This window comes from Lampris incognitus, chromosome 21, assembly GCF_029633865.1.
Source record: "Lampris incognitus isolate fLamInc1 chromosome 21, fLamInc1.hap2, whole genome shotgun sequence".
Classification (NCBI taxonomy): Eukaryota; Metazoa; Chordata; class Actinopteri; order Lampriformes; family Lampridae; genus Lampris; species Lampris incognitus.
The window spans coordinates 9143016-9167662 of record NC_079231.1 but is presented as its reverse complement, the minus strand read 5'-3'; the positions used below and the strand labels follow the sequence as shown (position 1 = coordinate 9167662).

The 24647-nt window shown below is 44.3% G+C and overlaps 1 protein-coding gene across 2 annotated transcripts in view; it reads left to right on the top strand.

The window, feature by feature from the left end:
• Window positions 1–1443: 1443 nt before the first annotated feature.
• The window catches only part of kynu (kynureninase), a 37102-nt gene continuing 13898 nt past the window's right edge, over window positions 1444–24647 (top strand). Inside the window, exons 1-5 of one of the 2 annotated variants that reach the window (XM_056301344.1) lie at window positions 1444–1460; window positions 1940–2014; window positions 17512–17748; window positions 19140–19336; window positions 23192–23315. In XM_056301344.1, coding sequence (XP_056157319.1) covers window positions 19168–19336; window positions 23192–23315 — 293 coding nt within the window. In that variant the 5' untranslated portion in view covers window positions 1444–1460; window positions 1940–2014; window positions 17512–17748; window positions 19140–19167. Of the gene's footprint in view, window positions 1461–1939; window positions 2015–17511; window positions 17749–18935; window positions 19035–19139; window positions 19337–23191; window positions 23316–24647 lie in introns of those variants that run through there. The other variant, XM_056301345.1, reaches the window with a different exon arrangement.

The following is a 24647-nucleotide window of genomic DNA, read 5'->3' as shown; positions in this document are numbered from 1 at the left end:
TGTTCACAAGTGGGATAATGGATGGATGGAATATTGTTCCAAAATGTCCTGCAGATTCAGACGTTGCATTGGGGGTGTATTTCTTCTCGACACACCGTTCTTCAGAGTCAACCAATCAAGGTCCAATAGTCAGTCAGTTAATGTCCAATACCTTCTAATGTGATGTGACTAGGTGTATTGTTAGCAGCACTCGATGAGTACAATAATATACCGAGCTGGTCCGTGGAGCAACTGACCTGACCTCCTGATGCACACACCTTTATGCCGGGACTTAGTCCCACATATTGCGGGGCTTAACCTTTGACCGCGCCTTTGATTTTAGAAAATAGAATCACCCCAAATTTATACTCCATTATCTCCTTAGTTATAAATAAATTCATCCCGAATCTGTACCCCATTATATTTTTATTTGTGCCCTTTAGCGGTATTAACATGTACTTCTTGATGCCATTATTTCCCATAGGTATTTTGTCGCCACCTAGTGACATAGAATTATACTACACTTGCCTTGAGACGCCATTATTTCCAATTGCAACATATGTAGGATTAAAAAAAATGTTACGACATATCTAAGATGAAAATGGCTGCACTTGATTTGTAATAATCCTACATTCTACACAGGTAAACCCATACATTATATATATGAGATCCAATGATGAATTCAACTTTGCACTTTCCATTCTCATCCTGGTTATCCAACATCCGTTTCCTCCTACCGAATGTCGTTATGTTATCCTTTCAAATCCCCACCCCAGCTGTCTTTGCACGCTCTTCTACATTGGATCAAGATGTGTGATTTTTAACTCCTGCCTCACACACCTAGTTCAGCATTTACTGCCTACTGAGCCTTTGTCAGTTTCTCTCAACCCCTACATGCGCAGATACCCGTAGGAAAATAGTATCTATGACATATCTACTTATTCTGAATAAAGTTATTTACCACATAATATACTGGCTACGTTTTGAGTTGGACTGTTTCAAGCTCAATAGCACTGGACTAGTGTGATGAAATTCCAAATCTAAAAGGTTTAACCTCCAAAATCCACAGTGAAGCAAAGATAGAGTTCCACAGGATATCTGTGGAAATGTGGTTGCTATGTCCTGCCGCTAGAGGGGAGGGGGGCAAAATATGTCATTAGTATCAAAAATCTGGAGCGAAAATGAAAAAACAATGAATTATGAAGTATTCTCGAAAAATAAAAAATAATGGTAAATTGCTTATTTACTACAACTACCCAAAAATAACCAGAATCAATAAAGATTGACTCAAGTCATATAGTGATGTCATCCGTACATTGACAATCCTCTAGGCAACAACAGAATACATTTCTAATCCAGTTTTGTTGATATTCTTAACTTTCAGCCCATCCGGAGCATGTGTCACATGACTTCATTCAGATGATCTCTGATGTCACTGGGAAGGTCAGAAACTGTCATGGCTGCCTGCTGTCCAACATGTGGTGAGCATAAGTCCAACTTGTAAGAGCATGTTTTTAGCAAGATGTTACAAGCTGTTCATTATGAGTAATGTCCATACATGATGATGAAGAAAAATAACGTGGTTTTTGGAGACTGGGTGTATCTATTTGTAAAATGTAGCTGGGCTTGGCTGTTTTTTTTTTCTATGTGAAAAGGCTTCTGTCTTGCCACCCTACCCCATGCTCAGACACAAAGAATGCAGGAGAATGTTGTCACACGTAGGGAGCAACCAGGACTTGGCAGGAGTTCCTGCAGCTCCTGTAATGTTGCCGTAGGCTCTGCTGACATCTTGCCTGGCCAGTTTTCTCCTTGTTCTCTCATCAGTTTTGGAGGGATGTCCTGTTCTTTATGTCACTGTTATGCCATATTTTCTCCCTTGTTGATGACTGTGTTCTATGGTATAGCTGCTGTGCCTTGGAAAGTCTTTCTTATCCCTCACCTGATCGATTCCTTTCAACAGTGAGATCCGTTCATGCTTTGTGAGCTCTTTGTGGACCATGGCTTCTGCAGTTGGATGCAACCAAGAAGATGTCAGGTAACTCCTACGGGGACAGCTGAACTGTATTTGGGGTTCATCACGGTCACTTGAATCGATGGCAGGTGTAACTTGAGTCTGAATGCGGTTGGTTAACTCTGAACACCGCCACACACCCAATTATAAAAGGGTGTTCACGCTTATGAAAACCAGGTTATTCTAAGTTTTGTGTTTTTCTTTTTTTACCTGAAACGTTTTTGTTTGTTTTTCACTTTAGTTTATAGGGTGCACCTTCACGTGAAGGGTGGAGAAAGTTCTGATGTGATTTATCTGGGTTTCATGATGTTTTACATCATGAAAATCTGCCATTTGAACAGGGTGTATAGACTTGTTATATCCACTGTATCATTTCGTGTCTGCAAACTGTATTTTTGCATTTTCTATGATATTTTTGTTAAGGGCATTACCACTAGCCGGTGTTATGGTACGAGGAGACAACCGGTGAAGTTGATGAAAGTGGTTTTTTGACTCCGACTCACACCAGACAAGTGATGAGGAGACGGCTCATCCATGTGAAGAAACATGGAATTCACGTTATTTTTTTATTTATAATGATTGATGAATATACTGCCGACATCATAACCCAATTCTATTCAATAAATAAATAAATAAAGGTAAAAAAAATCCAGCTTTGAAAGGTTTAAGGAAATCATTTAGGCTTTATATATTGTGAAAAGGGTGGTGCAGTGGTTAGCACGGAACCAATGTTATACCTCAGTAGGGTAACGTAGCGTATACCTGGGGGATAGAACTGGTGACCTTTAAAATAAACATGATATTTGAAAAGTGATTTTGGAAGGTGGCTCTTAAAGGCCAAACTAACTGGAAACAAAAACACGAAATGACTTTTCATTACACATCTGAATGTTGTGCCTGTTTCCGGTTCCTGCTGGGTCATGATGGAGCTGCTCACGCTGCAGTGGAGGAGGACTTTATTGACGGGTGTAAACGCTCCTTGGCCATAAAAGTGTCCAAAACAAAGGACATGATAATTGACTTTAGGGAGAAGCTTCCCCCCTATTCTTCCTGCTGTTATGCACAGCCAGGCTGTAGACGTTGTCCAACAGTGTCGGGGGACAATAATTGATGACAAGTTAACCTTTGAACCACATACTGATGTTTGTGCAAAGGTCCATCGGTGCATGTATTTATATCGGAAGCTCAGAAGATTTAAGGTTGATGCCACATTTATGAGACTTGTTTTATTGAGGCTTTTCTAACCTTCTCTTTTATTTGCTGGTTTGCGTCACTTACCTTGAAAAAGAGCAACGGGTTAGAAGGAATTAAGATGTGCAGAAAAACTGCAGGCACAAATCTATATGACATGTGTACAAAGTCAGAGTTACAAAGAAGGCCCAGTCAGTTTCTACTGACCCGAGTCTTCCCTTCTTCACTGGGTTCAGGTTGCTTCCATCTGGTCGCAGTTATAATCTGCCAGGACGCAGGACCAGAAGATTTAAGAATTAATTTGTCCCTGCTGCCACAGGCCTTTTGAATAATATTATGCAAGTCTCTATTTATTTTTGTGAATTGTTTGTGTTGATTGTATTTACTGCTGGCTGTGCAACAAATTGCCCCTCGGGGATAATAGATTACCTTGGAACTTAACGAATGCGTTACACTATTCTAACCTTCTGTTTGTATCTCTGAGCACACGTGCCCATGTTATGCACCTCTGTCTTTTTTCACTCTTTCTCTCTTTCCAGGGATTGTCTCTAAATCATGGACATAATCCCACCTTCCTGGAGATGTATGCTGTCGTTTGTGCTGTTCTCATTTAAAAATACTCTCTGTTTTAGCTATGACAACTTCTGCATCACTCTCATGACTTCCTGTCTTCTGTGTCTCTCTGCGGGAATGGCGTGTGGAAGTCGGCCTCACCTCTTGTGTGCATGTAAAGTTCTTTCTGCAGGGCCCCACTGAGCAGAGCTGGTTTTGTGGTGTGGGGTCCCACTTAACTGCGTCTGTGGGGTTCCTGATGTTGTCTTGGATGGTCACAGATTACCTAAATGTGCCTTGCACTCTTTTTACAATGTTATGATCCAGCACATTGAAGTTTGCTAAATGTTATGCATTAGCTGTATTTATTTTGCATTACCTCGCTCTGTGTAATCTGCGATGCTACTGTAACCGGTTATTTTCTTGCCCGGTGCGGGATTCGATACGGAGTGTACTGCACCACAAGGCGACATCGCTAACCGCTCGGCTAAAGGGTCAGATTATTAGTAGTTTACACTACGTTATAATTCTGTTAGTTTTGTGCATTTGACCCCTATTGCGTGTGTCCGTCCTGGAAGAGGGGTCCCTCCTCTGTTGCTATTACTGAGGTCTCATATGTAGATTTTGTGTGTTGTATTTTTCTCTTGTGGCGTTTTTCCTCATCTGGGTAGAGGATGCCGTACTGTACCGATTGCACAGCCCTTTGGGACTTTGTGAGTTGGGCAAACTTGATTTGTTTTGACTCACTTGTGGTAACGCGTTGTCCAAACGCTATATTCGTTCTCGTGTCTCACTCTAACCTTTTTCCAAAAGTTCCCGCCTCTTCCGGTGTCTAACCAATCATATGTCAAGAAATGTCAGTCTCTGTTGTCATTGGTTAATGAGAAGCGGCGTAGTGAAACGTCGCGCGTTGGTCCGTCTGTCATTAGTGTGCAGGTGGGTGCGGCTGGGCAAGATTGTGAGCTCCGCAAAGGTTTGGAGTACCAGTTGATTTAAGTAAAAGTAGAAACTACGAGATGTCAACCTAAAGGACTGGCCTTTGTGACAAAAGCTCGATAAAGGTGCCAATGTCATACCGAATTACTGTTTTGGAGGAAATACTACTTTGATAACCGCGACCGAGTTAAATTCACCTGCCTGCTACAAGCTAACTGCTACAAGCTAACATGGCAAAACCAGGTAGGGACTGGAGGGGGGCCTTTTGGTGGTTTTTGAAGACCAGAGCTCACAAAGTGCTGATCTTTACTTGAAAACCCCCGTGTCGAGTCTTAATCCTCCAAAAAAGTCTGTTGAAAGCCACCGAGGAGCCGCCGAGCAGATTTACTTCCCTCGAACCAACAATTAGACCGGAAGCTCAGCAAGCGGGTGTTGAGGAAGACGTGGTAATGAGAAGGAGCACGCTGCGAGTCGGCATAACTGAAGGACAGATGAGGATGAGGATGGCAGAGGAGGAAGGCTGCATGCAGTCGGCGTTCAGCCTCCCCGGAGCTGTCTGTGAAGCCGCAGAAGGTGCAAGGAAGCAAGTCCTGGAAAGCTTTGGTCAAACCGCTCCAGACGAGAAAAATAAGCCTGGTTTTCTCGTCGCCTGGTTTTCTCGTCGATGGGATCGGACGCCCAGGGAAGACGGGAGCTCTCGTCCAGTTCACCATGGCGGGGCTTGTGGAAGGCTCCAGTGAGCGCCACAGTAATGGATGTAAGTATCGCTTGATTCTGGTCCTACCGTATGTTTTCTTTAAGGATGGACTCGTGGCAGCAGGGTGGTCTGAGTAGAATATGTTAGACCAGTTAACAAGATGTGGAAGTGTTGATCAATACGCAGTCCATTTGCTGTTAATGAGATTATTATTTTGTATTGGTACTCCGAACTTTGAGGTGATACTGCTTCATGTTCCTTGAGGAATGTACATAATAAGCCTGTTCTATATCTTAACCGGGTTGTAGTTGTGCAGACACTGTGCTGTTTTATGTCTTTTTGTCTATTTGCCTGATTTTTGTTAAAGTCCTCGTTTCTCTTCATATTTGAGGATTTCGGGAGAGTATTAAAGGCAAAGCAATATTCCTCTTTGTCAGGACAACTGCCAGCTTTGTTTAGTTTAAAAGAAACTCATTCTTGATATGCGGGTAGGGTCAGTGTGGGTGAAGCCCCTCCCACCCAAACAAGCAGTTACACACCTGATCCCACTCATCGCCCAGTAGCGTGTTTACTGAGGAAGGTGATGATGAAGGTAGGCTAAGAGGCAGGTGTGTAGTACCCGCTTGTTTAGAACAGACTCCTTCACCCACACTGGCCTTTGCTGGATAAGAACCCCCGATGCAGACAGTACGTGTTGGAAAGGTCAAGGGGGGGGGGGTCAGGCATTTTTCTCATGCCTGTCGTCACTCTGCAGGTGTCGCTCTGTTTAACAGATTTACCGGCGATATTTTAGAACAGCTAAATTCCGCATTATGGCAGGTGGAACGTGGCTGTTGTAAACCCAGATAACGGTTCGGTCTGTAGCGCATAAGGTGGCGTCTCGGTGGGAACTGTGCGAGGAAACGTTGACCGCTCACAATGTGGGTTTTCCCGCCACAGGCGCACAAGACGAGTAGAGGCAGGGGCGGATCTAAGGGGTGGCAGCTGCCACCTCTGGGACACAGTCTTGCCACCCCAGGAAAAAATCTCTAGATCCGCCACTGAGTAGCGGTGGTGAGCTAACATATTGGCCGTTAAGTTTGTGTATGTGAGCAAGCTGGCCGGCCAGTAGCAAGAGCAAGTGCCGGGTGGATGTTGTGTTTCGAAATGCGGCGGCGGCAGTGTTGGGAGGAAGATCCATTCGTCTTGTTCGGATCAATACTCATCTCGCATCTTGTCTGACTAGCCGATCAAGCGGTTATGCGTGATGCAGTTGTGAAGTCACCGCGTGTTAAATGTCACGCCAGGCCGACGGGGCCGGTGTTGGTGGACGGCGCTGCTGCAGGAGCGGCCCACCAGTCGGCAGCGTCATCCGCTCGTCACTTCAGTTGGTTTGTTTGACGGGACGACGCACAATTTTCCAATGGCGCCAGAGTTCGCTGGCAGCTCATCTGCAGTCCCATCAGTCTGTTTGACGTGTTGAGTGACAACCGCTTTATGCACGCGGTTAGCCTGGCATGCGCTGGAATGATAAAATCCAGAGCCCTGGGAAGAGAGAGTTGCGTCAATGAGGGGTCAGAACGCGAGAGGGTCACGTGGTTCATGTTGGCGGGTCATTGAAATTAACTGCTTAGCCGCGATTTCCGGTAACTACTAACCAATATTTCCAGATTTGTACATTTATATTGTAGCGAATTCGGGGGGCAGTCCGAGATACCGTCGCCACAGCCGGGACGCGAACCCGTATCTCCTGCACCGCAAGCGACAACGTTAACCGGGTCCGACCCGTAAGTCAAGGACCAACGTGTCTACTTATCCATGCACGTTACGATATATAGATATATTCCAACGTGACACGTATTCTATGCGCACTGTTTGGAACTATCCGGGGCTCCCATGATCCGCCATTGCTGTGGCCCGTTGACGTCTACGGAGTTGACGTAACTCTCTCTTTCTAGGGCTCTGATAAAATCTAGTGGAACAGTTGCCATGGAAACCCATTCGGCCGCGTTAATGTGCAAAGTGTGTGCGCCATTCAGAGGCTGCGATTCACCCCACGTGGCGATAATGGAAGCGGCCATGTTAGGTGCAGCAACATAATTTGGTAGTTTCGGGTGACCGTTCCCCTGCTGGGGACACAGCCCGTTATCTGCACACCGACTAAGGTCCGGCACCGGTCTGCTTCCCGTCAGTAGTCTCAAACGGCCCTGGCAAAATATGTCTGTAATGCACGTGTGAATAAGTTAATCGTTGTAAATCACATTTCGGTGGCCTTACGCATACCAAATGGGTAGCGACTGTAAAGGAAACGGCTTGTGTTCTGCTGCAACAGGCGTCTGAAATTCAGATTTGACCAGAAATGTGAAGCTGTGTGAGTGGCTGCTGCAGCTAGAAAAGCGCTGTGGAAAACGCAACTTGATTGATTAATATGGCCACCGTGGGGCAGCCCAGGCCAAAATGAGGTTCACTCAGGATTTACACGATGACTATAAAGATGCATATTTGATTATAACAGAAGACAATAGAGAATACACTTTATTTGTCACTTGTACATGCGTGCAATGAAATTCACTCTCTGCGTTTATGCCATCCTACCTGTGTAGCTCGGAGCAGTGGGACTCCAGGTGATTTGACAGATGGACTTTCTTGAAAGCCAGTTTGCCAGAGTGAGAAGTTGTCAGTAACAGATGTATGGTGTTTTGTTTTAAGCCAAGCTGTAAAGAGTTCACTTGGTGTACACAGCAAAGTTGGGTAGATTTATGTTTAATTTCTAGCCTGCAATATTTATCAGAAGTTTCACATTGCTATTCTTTATCAGATAATAAGCTGGTTTCTATATATGTAGTTGGTTCCAAAGACGGTACTAATAATAAACTATGGGTATTGGAGGCTAAATAATAACTTGCTTAAAAACAAAACCTTTTGAGATTCAGTTAAACAAATGGCACAAAATATTTAGAGAAAAAATGGAATGAGTATCAGAAGTGGGGATACTTCAAATGTAACATGAGAGAAATAGTTGTAAAATGTTGCAAGGACAACACTAAATATAGTAATAAAACTGTCAAACTGGGTGGTGGTGGTGGTCTCTGTAGCGAAATGTTTTTTTCTCTTATATATTAATGAAGTTTATCCCGATTCTAGTTTGTTTGTTATTCATACTCTTGTCATTTTTATTATTCATTTAAATTCATATTGTAACGTACACGAGTAAGAAGACCCGTTAGCCGAGGGGTCGGGCCCTTTAGTCGACTGGTTAACCTTGTCGCCCGCGGTGCGGGACATACGGGTTCACGTCCCGGCTGTGGTGACGGTTCCCCGGCTGACCCCTCGAATTCGCTGCATTGGTGTCAGAAGTGGGATGGTGAACGGAGCCTTGGATGTGACATGGGAGTGTGTTTTTTTTTGGTAACACTTTAGTATGGGGAACATATTCCAAGTAAAAAAACTTAATTACTAGTGAATTAGTAATGATCAAGATGTCACTTTAGTATGGGGAACATATTCTAAGTAACAAAAACTTAATTTAGAGTAATTTAACACTATGAACACTTGTAGTTTTGTGTGTTGTTATGTAAGAACAGACCATATTCATTCAGTGCTATTAAGGGAGAATACCTCTTCTTGTGGTACTACCACCTTATAAAGTCCATACTAAGCAAAGCATATTGAGATGGTACTACTAATAAGCAATAATTCTGAGGTTATAGAGGGAAAACTCATAGTTAATGGCTTACTGGTTGTATAATAAGGCCATGCAGAATAAGGCATTGAGTACGTAATAATGACCAATTAAGAGCCAATATGTTGCTAATTTGCATGCTAATAAGCACCTAATTAATGGTGACTATGTTCCCCATACTAAAGTGTTACCGTTTTTTTTTTTAACTGGCAAGCATGCATTATTAAGTCGCCCGCTCAATTTAGTAAGTCGCACGTACGCTTTAGGAAGTCGCTCGCCCTATACAGCATTTTTGTGCTCACTGCTTGCAGCCCGTGGCCGAACAACGGAGCTTCACTGCAGAACGAGGTAAGGCAAGGTACACTGTTAGCGTATGTTCTCATGAATGTGTAGTTATTTAGCTATTATATTACAACTGAACCATTTTACTCAACCGAAAGCATTTAGCCTAGATAAGGACAGCTTTTTAAAGATTCTGCAAGCTGGATTCCGAACAGCTGCCGCTAAGGTGTTTAATCTACCTAAACTTGAGTTAACTAGGCAACATTCATCAGCTAACGTTGAATGCTTCAGGATATTGTCCTGAGTTATGGGCTACCCTGCTTGTTTGTCTTGTTGTAGCCACATGGAATCATTGTCAAAATGTCTCTCGGTAGACATTGCTGCTACACATTCTAGAATGTTAACATGTAGCCTGTTTAAAGCAAGATTCACTGTAGGTTAGGCCTAATGAAGCTGGGCTGGTAATGTTTTAGCTCAGTGTAAATAAAATGCTTCTAATGTGTATGTAAGCACTGTATAAGTGCGGACTCACTTCTTCCCTAACTAGTCTTCTCCCTGCCGTATTTGTGGCAATGTAGGATTTCGGCTCTGCGGACCTGATTGGAAATAACCAATGTCTTCATCACGGATCGAGATAAAGTCATTGTATTTTATTTCAGTTTGAGTCATCAAGACATACTCGCAAGCATAGCGTTGCATGGTTTCATTATAAGCAAGAGACACCTGAAACGAATTCTTAGAAGTTATGGATGTTTTCGTTGCCAGTATTCCGAGCTACAGGAAGTAATAGACTTCATTGTGGATCAGTTAAGAGGCCCTGGGAGACTTCATGGTTACAGGTGGATGTATGTGAAGGGTCTGGAACATGGTATTCATGTAAGGAAAGAGGATGTGCGATTGATTCTGGCAGAGCTCAACCCTGTGAGTTGTACTGAGTTGTCGGAGATGGTGACTGAACAGGAGGCAGTATTTTTCCTAAGGACTAAGCTATATTTGGCACATAGATTGCTATGATAAACAGAAACCTTACGGTATTTGTATTGGTGGATGCATTGATGGATTCTCTAGAAGAATGATCTGGTTGAGAGCAGCCCTAACAAGCAGTGACCCGCATGTAATCGGACGCTAATTTATAGAAGCAATTGAAGAGGTTGGGGGAGGCTTGACTTGGGACTTGGGAACAGAGAATGGAATTGTTGGGATATTCAAATATTTTTGCATCGCAGTTGTGAAGACAACAGATCAGGGGAGCGAAGCTATATAGCAGGAGCAAGCACAGCTAATCAAAGGATTGGAAGTCGGTGGGGCGTCATGCGACGAGAAGGTATTGAGTATTGGACACAGCTCCTGGGAGAGCTGGAAGAGGACAGTTTGTTTGCTGGGGACTTAGAAAACACTTTTGCAATTTTGTTTCATGAACATAATCCAGGTGTGTTGCATAATCGCTCTCTTTTTCTCTCTCTCTCTCACACGCACACAACACACAAAGACGACACATTTTCCTACACAAACAACACACAGCACGTGTGCACACACACACACACACCAACAAGACTAACCGCACACAACAGTAATTGTTTTATGTGCAGTAAAACTGTGTACACATCACTTTTTTAAACTTGCATTGTTATTATATACACGTACAAAGTACTTTTGTCTTTTTTATTGGATATTGACTACTTAAAGTGTATTGTTTTCTATTTTTATAACACCAATGTTAATGCTGTGCTGACTTGCTCTTTTCTCGTCCTATGAAATGCTTGTGTTAACCTGTATACGAGTAATAAACTTGAACTTAGTTGTGACCATGCCCTGCAGGTTGGGGCCCTGTTTGTCCTGTCGGGATGTATTTTCCCATAGGCTACTGACCGGCGGACTATACATTATCCCTTACTTCACATCTGCCAATATGTCCAAGTCCAACATGTTTACAGTGTAAGTAAGCTAATGTGGAAATGTCTGTCTTTTCAGGAGCAGTTAAATGAGATCACAGAAGTCTGGAACACATGTCGCATTCGCCCTTCTACAAGCACTAATGTACCCTGTGGCATACCCAATGCGCTGTTGCAGCACCTTATTTGTGGGGTGCAGGAGACTACGTTGTCTGACACGATGACGCAAGCAGGCCTGCAAGTTTCTGACTACCATTCCATGTGATGTAGATGTTTTTGATCTATGCGTAGTGACCGTGGAAGAATCAGGTTTAGGCTTTCCAAACAGTACATCAGAAGCACTTAACTTGTATATCTCATTAAGGGATATTCTCCGTCCCCAATTGTTTGAGTAGGATTGTGGTCTGTCTGTGAACCTATTTGAAGACGAGATGCAGAATGGCCCAGGTACTTTTTTTGTTGCTGTTAAATACCTACGGCTGATATGAACGGTGAGGCCCAGAGCCATTGCTCCGCTAGCCTCAGTTCCACGGGCCTCTCCATTTCTCAACCACCCCCACAAACCAGTCAGTCATCACTTCTCCAGACTCTCCGCTGCTCCACCTTTTGACCAGCTTCCCCTTCACTCCACAGGCCTCGCCATCCACCAGTGACCTGTCTGTACTTGGACATGTGAAACTGCTTGTGCAACCTACACATGATAAAGCTAATTGTGTACATATATTATCAACTGTTATGACATGTTGATCAGAATCTTATTCCGGTTATTTTAATATTCTTATATGCAGCAGCCTACTCTAAGCGTTTTCTCTTTATCGTAGTGACATATGTATGTTAAATTAATTAAACAATCTTATTTGGTACAGCGCTGAAAACCTAGCCACTGAGGATGCACAAGCCAGTGCATCCTTAGTGCCGGTCCCAAGCCCGGACAAATGGGGAGGGTTTCGTCAGGAAGGGCATCCGGTGTAAAATAGTTGCCAAATCGAATATGCGGATCATAAATAAGATTTCCATACCGGATCGTTCGAGCCCAGGGTTACCAGCGACCGCCGCCGGTACTGTTAACCAGCAGGGTGCCGGTGGAAACTACGCTACTGTTGGGCGAAGGAGAGGGGGAAGGCATGTCCAGAGGCGGCTAGAGAGGAGGAAGGGTAGGCGTGTGGAGGTGAGAGTTGGAACATTGAATGTTGGCACTATGACTAGTAAAGGGAGAGAGCTGGCTGACATGATGGAAAGAAGAAAGGTAGGCATACTGTGTGTGCAAGAGACCAGGTGGAAGGGGAGTAAGGCCAGGAGTATCGGAGGTGGGTTCGAACTCTTCTACCAATGCTGGGAATGGGAGGAAAAATGGGGTAGGGGTAATTCTGAAGGAAGAGTATGTCAAGAGCGTGCTGGAGGTGAAGAGAGTGTCAGATAGAGTGATGAGTATGAAGCTGGAAATCGAAGGTGTATTGCTGAATGTTATCAGCGCATATGCCCCGCAAGTCGAGTGTGAGATGGACGGAAAAGAAGAATTCTGTAGTGAGTTGGACGACGTGGTGGAGAGGGTACCCGAGGAGGAGAGAGTGGTGATTGGAGCGGAATTCAATGGACATGTTGGTGAAGGGAACAGAGGTGATGGGAAGGTATGGAGTCAAGGAGAGAAATGTGGAAGGACAGATGATGGTCGATTTTGTGAAAAGGACGGAAACGGCCGTGGTGAATCCATATTTCAAGTACAGGAAGGAACACAGGGTGATGTATAAGAGTGGAGGACAGTGCACACAAGTGGACTATATCTTATGCAGGAGGTGCGATCTGAAAGAGATTGGAGTCTGCAAGGTGGTGACAGAGGAGAACGTAACTAGGCAGCATCAGATGGTGGTCTGTAGGATGACTTTGGAGACCAAGAAGAGAGAGAGAGTGAAGGCAGAGCCGAAGATCAAATGGTGGAAGTTGAAGAAGGAAGACTGTTGTGTAGAGTTCAGGCAGGAGTTAAGACAGGCACTGGATGCAGAAATAGTGAGGGAGACAGCTAGGAAGGTACTTGGTGTGTCATCAGGACAGAGGAAGGAAGACGAGGAGGAAAAGGTTGGCAAAGAAGAAGTGGGATAGTCGGAGAGATGTAGAAAGTAGACAGGAGTACAAGGAGATGCAGCGTAAAGCGAAGAGAGAGGTGGCAAAGGAAAAGGCGTATGGTGAGTTGTATGACAGGTTAGACACTAAGGAAGGAGAAAAGGACTTGTACCGATTGGCTAGACAGAGGGACCGAGCTGCAAAGGATGTGCAGCAAGTTAGGGCGATCAAGGATAGAGATGGAAATGTGCTGACAAGCGAGGAGAGTGTGTTGAGAAGGTGGAAGGACAACTTTGAGGGGCTGATGAATGAAGAAAATGAGAGAGAGAGAAGGTTGGATGATGTAGGGATAGTGAATCGGGAAGTTCAGCGAATTAACAACGAGGAAGTGAGGGCAGCTATAAAGAGGATGAAGAGTGGAAAGGCAGTTGGTCCTGATGACATACCTGTGGAGGTATGGAGGTGTTTAGGAGAGATGGCAGTGGAGTTTTTAACTAGATTGTTTAACACAATCCTGGAAAGTGAGAGGATGCCTGAGGAGTGGAGAAGAAGTATACTGGTACCGATTTTCAAGAACAAGGGTGATGTGCAGAACTGTAACAACTACAGAGGTATAAAGTTGATCAGCCACAGCATGAAGATTTGGGAAAGAGTAATAGAAGCTAGGTTAAGAGGAGAGGTGACGATCAGCGAGCAGCAGTATGGTTTCATGCCACGAAAGAGCACCACAGATGCGATGTTTGCTTTGAGAATGTTGATTGAGAAGTATAGAGAAGGCCAGAAAGAGTTGCATTGTGTCTTTGTAGATTTAGAGAAAGCTTATGACAGAGTGCCGAGAGAGGAGGTGTGGTATTATATGAGGAAGTCGGGAGTTGCAGAGAAGTATGTAGGAGTGGTGCAGGATATGTATGAGGGAAGTGTGACAGTGGTGAGGTGTGCGGTTGGAATGACAGATGGGTTCAAGGTGGAGGTGGGATTACATCAAGGATCGGCTCTGAGCCCTTTCTTGTTTGCAATGGTGATGGACAGGTTGACGGATGAGATCAGGCAGGAGTCTCCGTGGACGATGATGTTCGCGGATGACATTGTGATCTGTAGTGAGAGTAGGGTGCAGGTTGAGGAGAGCCTGGAGAGGTGGAGGTATGCACTGGAGAGGAGAGGAATGAAAGTCAGTAGGAGCAAGACGGAATAGCTATGCGTGAATGAGAGAGAGGACAGTGGAATGGTGAGGATGCAAGGAGTGGAGGTGATGAAGGCATTTGAGTTTAAATACTTGGGGTCAACTGTCCAAAGTAACGGGGAGTGCAGTAGAGAGGTGAAGAAGAGAGTGCAGGCAGGGTGGAGTGGGTGGAGAAGAGTGTCAGGAGTGATTTGCGACAGAAGGGTACCAGCAAGAGTTAAAGGGAAGGTTTACAAGATGGTTGTGAGACCAGCTATGTGATATGGTTTGGAGACGGTGGCGCTGACGAAAAGACAGGAGGCGGAGCTGGAGGCGGCAGAGATGAAGATGATAAGATTTTCACTGGGAGTAACCAAGGAGGACAGGATTAGAAATGATTATATTAGAGGGACAGCTCAGGTTGGACGGTTTGGAGACAAAGCAAGAGGGGCAAGATTGAGATGGTTTGGACATGTGTGGGGGAGAGATGCTGGTTATATTGGGAGAAGGATGCTGAATATGGAGCTACCAGGGAAGAGGAGAAGAGGAAGGCCAAAGAGGAGGTTTATGGATGTGGTGAGGGAAGACATGCGGGTGGCTGGTGTGACAGAGGAAGATGCAGAAGACAGGAAGAGATGGAAACGGATGATCCGCTGTGGCGCCCCCTAACGGGAGCAGCCGAAAGTAGTAGTAGTAGATTTGGTATAGCGCTGAATGAAATGTACTGCAACTATTATACACGCATTTAAAAGAGAAATAAACGTATAATTGAATACTTGGAAGTAATTCATTTCTCAAGTCTCCTGGTTTATTAACTGTGTGTCTGCTTAAAAAAACAGCTCATGAAATTCAACAACTCGTGAGATTCAAAGGTAGGTAGACCGAAAAGACCTGGCTTTGAAGAGAGTCCTATTAGTCCAGAAGTGCAATATTATGAAATAAAATATCATCCATACACAACTGTGCAGCTGATGAAACAATGACAACAGGTTGTACAAAGGTGTTAAGTGTTGTCGGTGTAAGTGGGGCAGCTGGGACCGTTGCTCAGAGATTGGAGCTAGCTAATATCCATCACCCACACGTTGGAATCGAGGAGTGCTGTAAATTCCTCTGCCGTCTCCAATTAAGAGCAGTAGGTACTGGGTAGCTGTAAAACACATCCACAAGTGTGGGACTGTGGGCTTCTAACAAAGTCACTCTTTGGCTCCACAAACCACACATGGATGACAGGTGAGACAAGTACACTGGCACCGCTTTCAAATGGAGCACAATGAGAAAACATGAGTACCTTTACCCTTAAATACTGCACACATTTGATGTACTCCTTGGACAAACACCTCATCGGACAAGCAATTTTTGTCCATATCTTGAGCTAAGGGGACAATCGGGTGGTGGCTGAGAGAGAGTGATGAGGTGGGTTTGGGTGGGAGGTTTATTCAAACAAGCACACGTCAGATAACTGATGCAGAATGGCTAAAATCTCGGGGCTTCTGTACACTGGTCCACAACAGAGGGCGGTGGTAGCACAGAAAGGGGAAACGCCAGTGCGTTACACTGAGAGCACGTTTGAGGTCACCAACAGTCTGGGGAATCGGTCACCTGTCCAAAAATGGAGGAGTCGTTTCAGATGTACTTTTTCAGCTAGTCAAAGATGTTTTGCTCCTTTTTTGTTGCGACTTCATCGCGTTTCAGTGCAGCATTGACTTTTCTGCTGGTAGGCTTCAGAGTATGTAACACTTCATTCAAACCACCAGGTGGCAGTTTGAGCTTCCTCAGACGTGGACTCCAACACTCAGTGATGTTCGCTGCATCTTGTATGTTTTTGTGTGCTACCTCCAAAAGGGTTTTACCCCTTTTCTTTTGTCACTAGAGTGCTGACATCATGTGCCTCAAGACAATCAGAGCAGTCATCCCTTTCTTTTACAGCTGAGAAGTCCTTCATGGCTTCTTCAGTGATATTGTCATTTGGTAGTGAGTGCAAAAACGATTCGAGGAGTTCCTCTGTTTTATCCTCTTGTCCAAGACAGTGTAGCAAGAACGGCTTTGGTAAACCAGTTGGGAAGTCGCCCATCATGTTGTATCCACGTACCATTACCTTTGCCACGTCCTCCCGTATGTCCTCCATGTCACGGCGGGTCGTTGGGATCTTCACTGTGTTGCCACTTGCGCATTTGACGGTGAACGTATCTCAGTATTCACTGAGGGCGTATCTCAGTAGTCCCCTGTTGTCCTCACCCTTTTCAATCTGGCCATTAGGTAAGACAATTTCAACTGCTAAACGTGTCTCATCACCACAGACGTGGCCTTCGTGAAATGCAGCGTGAAGATCCTGAAACATGTTTCCTCGCCGTAATTTCAGTCTTGTTACTGGTGGGGCAGTAGTATGGGTACTTGGTGAAAAACCATCAGTGATCATGGGAATAGCGTCATCAAGTACAAATACTTCATCACTACTTGGATTTGGTTTTCCTCATCAGTGGATATGCCACTACCAGACGGCTGTGATCCAAGCAGCTCTGACAAGTTGTGTGATTGAGCTTCATTGTTGGAGGTTAAGATGCCGTGATGCGTTAACTGTGATGGGGTGGAGTGTTGGTTTGGTAAGGAGTTTTGGGTACTACTTTCTGCTTCACCTACGCTATCGTTGCCTGACAGCAGTTCTTCAACAGATGTTGAATTGGCACCCAGCTCATCAAGGATAAGGGGCTGGTGTGAGTTGGAGTTTTGAACAAAGGTAGTGTGTTCAGTCTTGATGTGTGCATCGTTTAGTACGAGGATAGGGTCCAACTTGGTGTAGCCCGTAAAGCTCCTCTAAGGTGCTTGCTATATTAACCTGACGCTCCGCAGTCTGTTATTTCTGTGTGACAGTTGGAAAGCTTCCGTTTTCCGCAAAGGCCACTAGGGGGGGGGGGAAATTTGGCAGCCGTTATTTGAATGTCTTGCATGGTTTTTTTATTGTCCGTACTTTGTGCTCTTGTGCCTCCTCCTTTAACCGACCTAACTTGCTTGTATTGCTTCTCTACCATGTCAAAGTCCATCCATCCTAATTCCAGTCGCCTTTGTTTTGTTTTTGCCCTTTGTGTTGCCAAGCAGTGACCTTCTCTGAATGGAAGTGGATGCCGTGGTGTCTCCAGCGGATGGCGTCTCGGAGGATAAAACCCTGCTTCTTATTCTGTCGGTCATAATCTTCTTTCTTGACTCCGGAGTTGGATTCCGGCAGAAAGCTACCACTGAAATTCGGTCACCTTAAAGGGGGAGGTACTTCTCCAGACCCCTATCGGGCACCAAGGGAATCACAGAGGCATCAATCTGTGTGGGCTAACAGCTAAGGTAGGTCACGTTCTTTAACTTGTAAACTTTATGCACTTGACTCTTGTCAGGAGCTGAGCAGCGGTGTGTGCGTGCGATTTACGTAAAGTGCGCGTGCGACTTACTAAATTGGGCGTGTGACTTGATAATGCGTGCGTGCGAGTAAAAAAAACCCAAAAAAAACAAAGTCCCATGTGACCTCCCGGGCTCTGTAATGGTGAGACCGGGAGGTCATCGGAAGCGCGTGCGCCCAGAGGCGTGAGGGAGTTGCTATCCTGAAGCAAAAGAGGGGGAAGATGAATAAGTAGACCCGGCTAACGGGTCGGATCCTATAGTGGACGGGTTACGTTGTCGCCCGCGGTGCGGGAGATGCGGGTGTGCGTCCTGGCTGGGGCGGTATCCGGGCTGCCCCCCCTGAACTCGCTGCAATATTCTTGTTTCTTTATATACCATTATTTTGAGCATGTTTGCATTATTTGATTTTGTTACTTACAATATATATATGAAACTTTGTTAGAAGAAACACTCGGCGATAGGAAAAGTGCTCAACAAAGTAGGTGCGAAATAATCCAGTGAGTCAAGTACATTCTTTATGAGACAGTAATAGCCTGTTCCATGCCACAAGCAACCATTAGATGTCAATAAAGTTACCTAGGTGACTTGATTGACAGCTGATGATCACTTACGGCATGAAACAGGCTGGTATTGTCTCATAATGGATTTACTTGACTCACTGGATTATTTTGCTCCTTATTTGGTGAGTACTTTCCCTACTGTTCATTGTTTCTTTATACAAAGTTTGTTTGTGTGTGTGTGTGTTTGTATATATATATACACATATAAGTGAGTGGTAACATGATGAGACAGAGTAAGAGCTGCACAACCAATTTAAAATAAAACTGTCCAGGTGGACGTAATTATATGTGAACCTTACAAACTCTATACAGCCTGAGAGTGGTGGTGTGGTGAATGTGCGTCAGCGGTAATAAAGAGGAAATACACAAGTGTCACCTTGTGTTGAGTGAAGACGCGCCTCTTGCTGTGCTCAGAGACCTCACTGTGGCTGGTTTGTAAGAGGGAAACAGTTTAAAATAGATATAAAAACAGGAACGGGGGTGTCCCTGCTGCTTGGTTACAAGAAACGGAGACTGGGACGTCACGGAGTGGTTTTCTATCAGTTAATCCATATCCGAGGTCAGCCGCTCAGACAATGATTAGCTCATGTCAAACACGGGTCGGGTGAAAGAGCACCTCCGCTGCATTGAGTCAGTTACAAGCAGATCCCTCGGAAATCAGCTTCTACGCCCGTGAGTTGCAAGAACTGCTGGGTTTTTTTTTGCCCCCCCCCCCCCCCCCCAGGAGAGCGACAAATGGTTTTATATGTTATTGTCATGCGCCTCTTGTCTCTGTAGGCTGCGTGCTGTCTTCTGATCCGGAGTCATGGCCCAGTTTTCCGGTTCATCCCCTGTGCAAGTACTGGAGAATGTGTCAGCTAAACTGGGCTGCAGTCCCACTTCCGACCAAGTGGCCAAGTACCTGGACGACCACGATGACCTGCGACATCTCAGAGACCAGTTTCTGGTGCCCAAAGTGGCGGATCTCCGTCCATGTGAGTTGGTGCTCCCAGCTTCTCTCTCAGCTGTTGTTTAATTTCAACTCTGAAGATATTTTGATGTTTCTATCACCGATGTTGTGTTGAGTCAATCCATGTTATATGTGGTTTTGTTGTTTTTTTTTAAATGTCACTATTTTATAAATCCCCCATCTTTTTAATAAGGCCCAACCAGTGGTGCAGTTAAGGGTAAAGACACCTTAACACATTTGAATTGCCTTTTTTTATGTGCAGACTTTGGTTTGCACATGTTCTATAGTGTTGGCATGAATGTTAATTACTTAAATTCATAGTTATTTTAATAGTGTCAAACTGATACGCGTTAGTGTATTTCAATGGGTAAATACACAGATTAATGCTTTTCTTAAAACATTGCCCGTATATAGTTGGTTGCTGTATGATGATCACCGACCTGAAGGTCATTTCATTTACCAGTAAATCACTCACTGTCCCCTTATCTACAGCAAGTTGAAACTGCAGTAATCATGGGAGAATGTATGACAACATGTATTTTTTGAAGCGCCATGTGTTCGAAAAGCTTCAAACACGAGTCTGCTTTCCTGAGTAAACATTCAAACCAGTTCACATTCAGAGATGTGGAAACCGTTATGTCAGAGCATCTGTTCGCTGTGCTTCAGTGGTGCTGCGGGGTAAATGTTGTATCTCTATGTTGTACCGAATGGATTTTTACCTCCTACTTTTTTAATACACTGGGTGCAGTACTAAGCCCTGAAAGTTAATGATATTAATAAACTTAATATCATACAGGATATCTAACATAATAACGTACATGAAATACAGCTGAAACATGCAGCTGTTATCATTTACATGTCTTTGTTTCTGTTGTCAGACGACTGCCTGACCAGCACAAACGTGGTCAGGTCACAAGATGCTAACCGGCTAAGCAAGGCTAATGGCAATTTCAGGGCCGGTAGTATTTTGTGGTCATGGCTCAAATCACGTTTGTGCTCGTCATGCACAAACAGAAACCTCCAGACTGACAACACCTGTATTGTGTTTATGCCAGATAGAAGGTGACAGTGTGGTTGTTTGACATTGTCGGCGGTGAGAACTGATCTTTAAACTAAGATGAAGCAGGTTGGCCATGGTTGTGGAAAAGGTCACACGTTTACCTGTTTTGAACCAGTAAACGTCCTTCGTCCCAGCAGCCCCCCCCCCCGGGTATTCAACTTTGGTGTCATTCCCAGTTCATGCCACAGTATATATATCCACTGTCTGCGGGGTCGCGGCACGGTGTAGGGCTCAGCTGTAAGCTTCTGTGTCGGCAGGTCTCGCACTATTTAAGGTGGATCTTCCAAACACGACTGGACGCTGTGCTTTGATGCACCAGTGGAAAGCAGCGAACCAAACCAGTTTCCCCACAGTGTTGAAATATAAATGTTGTCATTCATCCGGCTATTTGATTGTCTTAAATTCCACACATGGGCAACAAGGTCCAAGTCTCGGGTGACGCTTAAGAGCACTGCTGATTCTGCTGTTGTCCATGTAACCGACACAGATCGGGTTTAATTACTGAGTGTAACCAGCCAAAAAAGATGGCATCCAGTTTTTGGAGATTAGATACAGACCTCTTTTTAGCCGGTATTTATGTCCCTGAAATGACCTGTGTATGTCATTCAGATTCAGACAACTTTATTTATGCCAGAAGGGCAATTCAGTTTTACAATCTACCCAGACCATACACCAACTCACACACAAGTGGCAGTCACGAGTATGTCAGAGACAACAGACTGATCAGTACATGGGCAAGAGATGCACGCTGTCACCCTCGTCTGGCCTTGCATGCAGACTCGCACAAGGAAGGATAAAAATTTACACAAGTTAGAAGAATAAGTAAATGAAGCATCCTAAGATACATTGCACATTAAATTTCAATGCAACAGTCAGTGAACGTACAGGCCCACGAGGTATGTGAAGACAAACAATGTATAAACCGAACAATATAAAGCATTCATTTAAAGAGACGACTGTCACCGATAACAGCCTGATAGCAGAAGGAATGAAGGACTTACAATAGTGATTTGTTTTCCTGGGGGGTGCTTTATAGCGCCAGCCTAAGGGCATTACAATGAATTCACTGGACAGGACATGGTCAAATTGGCTAATAAGTCCTTTTGCTTTCCGGGCCACGTTTTCCCATGTTGTGTGTTGCAATTTCCTGACTGGTATTGGTTGGTATTTGAGGAACTGAAGGATGATTGCACAAGTATTCAAAGGTGTAGCTTATCAATTTCAAGTTTGACATTCTTTGGTAGTCAAAAAAGTACGTAACACTTGAGTCTGCAGCCTCATGCAACATTAGCATTACTGAACTCATCGATGAGATTTGCCTTGTTGGCACATCATACTTATTCAATTTATTGTCATTAAAAACAATGTGCAGGCACATGTTAAAAATGAAATGAGGGCTGTGGCTTCACCAAACAGTGCAAGATGGACACAGAGAAACACAGCAAACACAGTATAAGATATACACATGTGAAGACCAAAAGCTAAAAATAAGTTAAAAAAGAGCTGGAGTACAAAATACTTCAAAATATCTACAGACATTCAGTGGGTAGCCAGGTTCAGGTAGGCAACAGCTTGTGGAAAGAAGTTGTTTTTGAGCCTGGTAGTGCGGGCTCTGAGGCTCCTGTAGTGACTCTCAGAGTGCAGGGGGGGGAACAGTCCACGGTTGGGATCTCTGCTGATGCTGAGACCCCTTTGAAGGCAGCGTTTGTGGTAAATGTCTTTAATGGCTGGGAGCTGGGTACCGGTGATATGCTGGGTCGCGTTGACGTCCCGGCGCAGAGCTTTTTGGTCTACTGAGGTACAGTTGCCATACCATAGTGAGATGCGGCGGGTGAGGGTGCTCTCTATGGCGCAGTGGTAGAAGTTGGTCAGAGTTTTGGGGGATAGACGGGTGCTTCTCAGGAAATGTAGGTGGTGTTGGGCTTTTCACAAGGGCCTTGGTGTTTGATGTCCAGGAAAGTTCTTTGCCGATGTGGACTCTAAGGAATTTAAAGCTGGAAACACAATCCACTTCCACCTCATTGATGTGTATGGGGGAGTGGCTGCAGCTTCTAGACCTGTTGAAGTCCACAATCGGCTCCTTCGTGTTCTGCCCGTTGAGAACCAGATTGTTGGTAGTACACCGTGACGTGAGGTGCCGAACCTCGCCCCTGTAGGCCGTTTCGTCATTGTTGGTGATACGGCCAATGACTGCGGTGTCATCTGCAAACTTAACTCTTAACATTTGAAGGGTGAGTTGGCAGGTAGTCGTGGGTAAAGAGGGAGAAAAGGAGGGGACTCAGAACACAGCCTTGAGGGGCACCTGTGCTGAGGGTCAGGGTGAAGGAGGTGTGGTCACCTAACCTTATAGACTGAGGCGTGTTGGTCGGGAAGTCCGGGGTCCAGTTGCAGAGGGAGGGGTTGAGGCCAAGGGAGAGGAGTTTAGTGGTTAGTTTGAGTGGTTTATAGACAGACGTAGGTTTCTGGCATCGGTCCTCAAGAGGTCTCGGTCCTTTTAAGAAGTTGTGTTATCCATGTTCATAAATGGCTAGCAGATGATCCCAGACTATACATCAACAACACAAGTACATACACCTGACTAAAAACGACTTTTGCGCTTGCAGCATGTAATTTTTTTTAAGTAAAGCTCACGTTTTTGAAATCCTTGAATGCAAAAGGAATGGCCCAATTTCAAATAAACGATCGAACAAAGGAAAAAAAAAGTACATGCTTAGTCTTTTCTTTCCTGGAGGTCTTTTAGTAGATGTTGTCTTTAATTCAACTGTTGAGTGAGATGAATCTCTATAAAATGAGTGGGTGTGCCCTTTATTCTCCCCCCAGCGGATAGCTGTGCTGCTGCTGATGGTGCTGAAGAGTGTGTTTACTTTGCGGGAAACTCTCTGGGACTGCTCCCCAAAATGACCAAGAAGTATCTGGACGAGGAGCTGGAGAAATGGGCTAAAACGTATGTTCACCTTCATTTTATCCTCATTATCATCGAAGTATCGCCATGAAAATGAACCCAAGAGCAGAACTCGCACATTAGTGTCTAATTACTTGTATAGTTCATTTAGTATATATGTGGTTTGAGCCAAATAGATTTCACTCCATTTGAAGAACGTTGGACTTTTTTATTTTTTTGCGGTAACCACACTGCCAAAAAATGTCCTCCTTCAAAGGTTTCTTCTTGTTTTCAGTCTTATCAAATAATTTTTCATTAATACAAGAGAAAAATGTCTTCATTTTCTTTTATTAGGTGAAATTCACTTAAAGCTGGTTGGATGATCTGATTTCATAACAATGAAATATGAGACGTTCTAACATAAGTCCAAGTCTTTGGCTTCTGTCTCGCCGCAATGGAAATTTGTGCGGTTTTCCCCCCAGAGCTTAAACCTGCACTGTGGAAGTTTGTCTCCCCCTTCTGGCAGTGAGATTAATTACTTCTATTCTTTCACCGCTCTCCAACGAAGAAAAGCTTCACCAGTGTTCCAGACTTCAAACAAGAAACGTCTGCGTTTGTCCTCGTCGTCGATTGCTTTCTTTTCTTTTTTTACCGTAGTTCAACGGAAAGACGAGTTTGCCTTTTTTGTGGCGCATCAGGAACTGTTCTCAGGGCTTCCTGCCAAAAGAAAGCCCTGAAGGCAGCCAATCAGACACGCCAACGCTTTTGTCACACGGAAGTTCATGTTTTTCCTTTTTTTTTGTTTAAAGAATCAAACCTTTATTGACAATAGAAATCACATACAAAGAAGTTGTTTAAGCAGACCAAACATCAGAGCCACTCTTTTAAGTGAAAACATGAATCCAAGTTTGTCAGCTTATTTTTAGAGTGAAAACATGGTTTTAATGTACTTGAGTGTTATTTTCAAACCCTATAAGGTTTAGAATATCTCAAATTTAATTTGTGAATCTGATACTTTTGACAAAATAATCGTTTATTTGTGATTTTTTTATGTTTATGACTGTTATTGTAGAAACGAAACAGTACATTTTCCCAACAAAGAGAAAATTTGGGTAACACAAAAGTCTTTTTTAAACTAAGAAGATCATGATCTGTAGGATATGAAAGAAAATTAGCTGACTTTATTGGTGAGGAGATAGTTGTACGAAAGAGTTCAGATCCTTTTCCACAGCTCTGGCAAAGCGATCATCGCTGGTTGCTGTAAACCGCATCGGTACTGGTGTCGCAGTGTGGGAATGTATCACCAGACATCCGGAGTACTGTGAAATCCAGAGATTTACCTGGTGGTGATGGGTTTAATCATCGTTGTGGTCTTCTTTGGCAAGGGCTTGAATG